The sequence below is a fragment of the Herpailurus yagouaroundi genome, unplaced genomic scaffold, assembly GCF_014898765.1.
Source record: "Herpailurus yagouaroundi ecotype Mexico unplaced genomic scaffold, PumYag 191, whole genome shotgun sequence".
Taxonomy (NCBI): Eukaryota; Metazoa; Chordata; class Mammalia; order Carnivora; family Felidae; genus Herpailurus; species Herpailurus yagouaroundi.
In genome coordinates, this window is record NW_024412422.1 from 2888076 (window position 1) to 2894492 (window position 6417).

Below are 6417 nucleotides of genomic sequence, written 5' to 3' on the forward strand. Positions count from 1 at the left end.
CCCCCCCCCCCCCCCCCCCCGCCCCCATAGCCTGTTCTCTCGATGCTGTGCCCTGCATAGCCCTCGGGACATATGGGGCTGACCTTTCTGGGTGAGATGGCCTTCAAGGTCTCCTTATTCTTAGTCTGCCCTCCTTCCCTCAGCTGGGTCCCCAACCCCGGCCATAGATACAACAAGCTTAGGTCTCTTCCAAGCCTTTGGTCCTTCTGCCCCTTCAGCTAGGTCAGCTTTCTCCACAAAGCCTTCCCGAATCTTCACTGGGTTCCAGTCTGATCTCTGGCAGCTGTGTGCCTTTGGGCAAGTTGCTTTACCTCTCTGAGATAGAGCTTCATCTCTCCACGGTAAAATGAAGATAATTGTGAGTGATGAGGTTTTGGAGTGATGGGGGGGTTCGGAGCTGACGGCCAAGAAAGAATTCTTGAAGACGTCTTCGGTGCAAAAAAAAAAGTGATTTTCTTAAAGCACGGGGACGGGACCCGTGGGCAGGAAGAGCTGCACCGGGGTTGTGAAGGGTTACTGGTTTATGCTATGGGGGGGAGCATAAGTCAAGATGGGGGGAGGTAAAGTCAAGATGAAGTTTCTCTCTTTTTAAAATTTATTTACTCTTCCTTTATTTTTGAGAGAGAGACAGAATGTGAGCAGCGGAGGAGCAGAGACAGAGGGAAACACAGAGTCCGAAGCAGGCTCCAGGCTTCGAGCTGTCAGCACAGAGCCCAATGCGGGGCTCGAACTCACAAGCTGTGAGATCGTGACCTGAGCTGAAGTTGGATGTTCAACTGACTGAGCCGCCCAGGGGCCCCTAAGATTACCTTTTTCTTGTAATTTACTCAGATATTTGTCAACTGACGGAGACTCATGTCCTGCATGACTGTGACCTGTATCAGCTAGCCGTTTGTCTTCTGTCCTTTCCTTTGACCTTGGGCAGGAAGCAGTACCTGAGGAATATCCCACCTGGGGCGGGTGTGTGTGTCCGCGTGTGTACAGGTGCACACGCGCGTGTGTGCGTGCGTGCGCGTGCCCTAGCTTGTACTTTGCCCTCAGCTTGAGGGCCTGATGTGTCTGGTGCAAATATCATGAAGTTGGTTTGAGAAATTATTTTATTTTATTTTTGAACTTTTTTTAACATTTAGTTTTGGGATAGAGCGAGAACGGGGGACGGGCAGAGAGAGAGAGAAGGAGACAGAGGACCTAGAGTGGGCTCTACGCTGACAGCACAGAGCCCCACATGGGGCTCGAACCCACGAACTGTGAGATCATGACCTGAGCTGAAGTCGGACGCTTAACCGACCGAGCCACCCAGGCGCCCTGGTTTAAGAAATTATTTTAAGACACGATTTTTTTATTTTTTTAAATGTCAGTACTTTTTTTTTTTTTTTTAATGTTTATTTATTTTGAGAGACAGAGAGAGAGCCCATGTGTGCTCTGGGAAGGGGCAGAGAGAGACAGAGAGAGAGAGAATCCTAAGCAGGCTCTGTGCCGTCAGCACAGAGCCCGATGTGAAGCTCCATCCCACAAACCATGAGATCGTGACCTGAGCCAAAGTCAAGAGTCAGACTTTTAATCAACTGAGCCACCCAGGCAGCTGAAGGACTTTTTTTTTAAGTTTATTTATTTTGAGAGACAGAGAGAGAGCGTGAGTGGAAGAGAGGCAGAGAGGGAGAGAGAGACTCCCAAGCTCAATCGGCTTAACCGATTGAGCCGCCCAGGTGCCCCCAGGCTGCCATTTTGGAAACCACATGATTCTAACTAACAAGTGGAGGAGGTCAAGTGGAGCCTGGGAGCTGAGGGGCCTAGGAGTACGTTATAGTCACTCAAGGAATGATGAGCAACTGGTCTCTGCTCTAAATTATGTGAAGGACAAGGAAAAGTACTGGAACTGACCCAGGCTCTGCCCCAGGCACGGTGCTTGGGATTGCACACTGCTGAAGGTATTGTATCCAAGGAAACCAGGAATACCTGAATCCTGGCCCAGGGCACAGCTGTCCCTAGCCACAGGATTCTCAAGTGCATGACTCCGAATCCCATAAACAACAGCCTGTGCCAGGGGAAGCATAAGGGAGAGAGAGCAATCAAGAAAGCAAGTTCAGGGGCGCCTGGGTGGCTCAGTTCGTTGAGCATCCGACTCTTGATTTCAGCTCAGGTCATGATCTCACGGTTCCTGAGATCGAGCCCTGGGTTAGGCTCTGTGCTGACAGCATGGAGCCTGCTTGGGATATTCTGTCTGTCTGTCTCTCTCTCTCAGAAATAAACAAGCTTAAACTTTATATATAGATGGGTGTTCACAATGCTGGGAAGAAAGACCAATGAGACGGTCAAAAGCAGAGGCACTGCCCTTTTTGGCCACTGGTCAGGGGGCTGAAGGGTCACAGCAGAATGGACCCCCAGGTAAGTGAAATGACTATCAGCTGCCTGAGGGCAGGACTGTTCCAAAGAGATGTGTTTTCTCCTGGCCCCAGGTAGTACAGTTGATGGCTCTGGGCCCTTGAGGACTTACAGGATCGGCTTACTGATGGAGGCAAAGTAGCTGCTCTTTTCGGGAGCTTGTCATGGGAACCGAGTGCTAAGGGCTTTGTAGGGCCTGTTTCATCCTCACTATAAGCCACGGGTAGGTACTGTCCTCCCAAAATGTGGAAGTGAGGACAGAAGGGAACCAGACCAAACTGAGACACTGAGAAAGGAGGGGGAAGAAACTGAGAATCTGAAGAACAGGCCTGGGCTATGTAGGGTGGGAGCCAAGACAAAGGAGAATGGAACAGAGGGACACAGAGAGACGTATCAGGAACCGTCTCCTCCAAAAAAAAAAAAAAAAAAAAAAAAAAAGGCCTCAAGGGTCCAAACAAGCAGCTTTATCCTGCACACCTGTGGTCTCCAAACTCTTCTGCTCACGAACCCCGTCAGTGGACAATACGGATGCGTTGATCTACGAATTATGCACAGAAATAGAAATTACAAAGTGGATGACATAACTATATAACTGGAAGCTCTAATATTTCCTTTCTATACCCCGGTGGGTGGTCTTGCCCACAATTTTAAAGTTTTAATCAGAAAGGCAGGGAGTTAAGTCGGTTACGTGTTGGACTTTGCCTCAGGGCATGATCTCCTGGTTTGTGAGTTCGAGCCCCACGTCGGGCTCCATGCTGACCGTGCAGAGGAGCCTGCCTGGGATTCTCACTCCCTCCTCTCTCTCTCTGCCCCTCCCCCTCTCGCACTTCCTCTCTCCCTCTCAAAATTAGTAAACCTAAAAAAAGGAGTTAATGTTGATAAATAACGCTGGCCGCTATTTGCTGGGGGGCTACCGCGTACCAGGTAAATGCTGGGTTATGAGGACGCTAGGTGCCTGCCCCAGGTCAGACACCCTCCTAGCTGAGGCTGTCCGGGGTTGCAGTAGAGGGTGCTCGGCAGGCCCAGGGGTGAGCCTGTCCTGATGTCCCTCTGTCTGTGTCTGCCTCCAGGTGCCATGCCTCTGCAAGTCCTCCTGCTTCTGATTTTGCTGGGCTCTGACAGCAGCCTGCAGCTGCGGGAGACATGGGAGAATGGAACCATTGAGGCCCCGGACCCCCTGCTTGTGCAGGGCCAGAAACAAGTGGAGGAGGACCCAGAACAGGACATGTATGACTATATTGGCACGGACCCTCCAGAAACGCTTTTTACAAATAGACCTGGGCCTGTGTCCCTGACCTGGACATTTCTAGCTGAGATGGCAACATTGGGGCAGAAGGATTCTGGAACTCCTGAACAAGCCACTCTGGTGATAGCCAGAGGGGACTCCGTTGGCCTGGACTCAAGAGGGATGGCCATGGGGAATCTGAGCACGGAAGTGGCCACGCAGGGGGTTCCCGTCACGCTGGGCCCTCTGAGCAAAGAACAGGTCACTGTGTTACTTCCCATCACAGAGGCTTCATCCACAGAGGGGGCTCCATCCACAGAGCTCGCCACCATTGAGGCCCTGTCTGCGGAGCCGGCAGCCACAGAGGCCCTGACCACACAACCTGCGGCCACAGAGGCCCCGTCCACGGGGCCGGCAGCCACAGAGGCCCTGACCACACAACCTGCGGCCACAGAGGCCCCGTCCACGGGGCCGGCAGCCACAGAGGCCCTGACCACACAACCTGCGGCCACAGAGGCCCCATCCACGGGGCCGGCAGCCACAGAGGCACAGACCACACAAACTGCGGCCACAGAGGCCCCGTCCACGGGACCAGAAGCCACGGATGCCCTGTCCACATCCATGGAGCCCACTGCCACAGAGGCCCCGTCCACAGATCCCGCCACCACGAAGGTCCCATCCACAGGTCCTGCGACCACAGGGAGCCTAACCATGGCCCTGCTTGTGCCCTCTGATCCTCACAACAGCACCACCGTGGCGGTAGGCAATTCATCTGATGGCTTCATCAAACAATGGAAAAATAATCAGAATCTTGCCCCCCAGAGCTCCGTGGCCCCCAGCCCCACAGAGGCTCTGGACCGCATCCCTGTGAAGCAGTGCCTGCTGGCCATCCTCGTCCTGGCCCTGGTGGCCACTATCTTCCTCGTGTGCACGGTGGTGCTGGCTGTCCGCCTCTCTCGCAAGAATCACATGTACCCTGTGCGCAATTATTCCCCCACTGAGATGGTCTGCATCTCGTCCCTGCTGCCTGAGGGGGGCGAAGCGCCCTCGGCCACGGCCAACGGGGACCTGCCCAATGCCAAGAGCCAGGGCCTAAAGGCGGGGCCGAGGGAGGGCCGAGATGGGGATGACCTCACCTTGCAGAGTTTCCTCCCTTAACCCCCACCCCTCACCCGCTCATCCATCTGAACAGGACCCTCGCCTCCCTGCTCCCTCCAAGGCCCGCTGGGCCACCACTGAGCACCCCGGCTCTGTTCCACGGGTCCGGGCTTCCTTGGGGCCCCTAGGGATGGGGATCTCTAGGACAGAGCCCCCAGGTGCCCCACAGGAAGGAGAGCAGCTGAACTCTTGCAGCCAAAGCAGGACTGTGGGCAAGCCACCGCACCCTCCCTCCTGCCTCCGGGGGGGCCCGGGGAGATCCCTCCACCTCCCTGTCTCCCACCTGTCTGGGCTCCCTCTGAGGCCTTCCACGGCTGGAGCCTCATCCCCAAGCACCCGGTGAAGCCCCCGCCCTCACGCCCATTTTCTTCTGGTTGCCATGGTCACCACACAGGAAAGGGGGCATTTTGGGGGCGGGAGTGCTGGATTCTGAAGGCCATTCCCTGCCCCTCTCCGACTTGGGGCAGCTTGGGTTTTCTTGGGCATCTCCCCAGGGAGCCCAGGGTGAGATCCTGGCCCGGGAGGGCTGGGACGGGCTTGGAGAGCCCAGGGCCATACCTTTCTTTGGGGCTGTGTGGGTCATTGTTCACTGAAATGTCCCACTCCCCAGCCCACGGCCCGGGACAGCGCAGGTGCTCAATAAATATTCGATGAACTAACGGTGGCTGTTTCAGGGCGTCAAGGTGTCTCCTGCTGGGGCTTTGGTCCCTTGCTGTTCACCCCGGCCCCCGGCCCGCTCCAGAAACCCCCCCAACCCCCCGGTCTGTGCCTTAAGTTTTCAGTATTGTCTCTTGGACACCGGGGGCATCTTGGTACATCCTTGGGCAGCCGGGAAGGTTGTAGGCCGTTGGGGGGATGGGGAAACTGGTCCCCGAATCCACTTTATTCAACTCCACCCCCCCCCCCATGACCCAGTTCTGGCATACAGAATTTGGTTCCCGCCCCGACTCTCAGACAAACGCGTCCTCTCAACGTCAGTGCCATCCTCCCCAGAAACTCACCCTGACCTCTCCCGGGGAGGGGGGGGGGTGGCCTGTCTCCCATTTAACACCCGCTCCTCACAGGGCTGAGCACAGCTGCGGCCTACGAGGTTTTCGAACAAAATTTGGGGCCAGCAAACTTTCTTCTTCAATGGCCAGACCAAAAATATGTGACGTTTTGCAGACCGCGCGGTCCCCGTTGCAACTCGTCAGTTCCATCCTTGGTCCTCGTAGATTGTGTGTGGTCGTTGACGATGTGTCACAAATGAATAGGGTTGGCTGCGTTCTAATAAAACTTTATTTACAAACAAAGCGGCAGGCTGGATTTGGCTCTGTGTTCGCTGACCCCTGATCTGAGCATCGGGTGAGCAGCTGGCCCGGTTTGCGTGGGACTTTGGTGAATGTAGCACCGGGAGCCCTATGTTGGGGGAAACTGCTCAGCCCCAGCAAATCAAGGAGTTGGCTGCCCTATTTAAGCAACACTCACTGTGTGCGTGCGTTACCACATTCGGACCCACGCTGACCCCGAGGGTCGGATCAGAAAGCCAAGGCTCCCACAGTGGCTTCAACAGTAGCTGAGCCCGGGGGCGCCTGGGGGAGCTCAGTCGGTTAAACGTCGGACTTCGGATCTGGTCGTGATCCCACAGTTCATGAGCTCGAGCCCCGCGTCGG

General features: G+C 55.4%; 1 protein-coding gene across 2 annotated transcripts in view; it reads left to right on the forward strand.

Annotated features, from left to right (window-relative positions):
* Window positions 1-6057, forward strand: part of SELPLG (selectin P ligand) — a 13227-nt gene extending 7170 nt beyond the window's left edge. Inside the window, exons 3-4 of one of the 2 annotated variants that reach the window (XM_040443652.1) lie at window positions 3453-3943; window positions 4004-6057. In XM_040443652.1, the coding sequence (XP_040299586.1) occupies window positions 3453-3943; window positions 4004-4765 (1253 nt within the window). In that variant the 3' untranslated portion in view covers window positions 4766-6057. Of the gene's footprint in view, window positions 1-3452 lie in introns of both variants that reach the window. The other variant, XM_040443651.1, reaches the window with a different exon arrangement.
* Window positions 6058-6417: the final 360 nt, after the last annotated feature.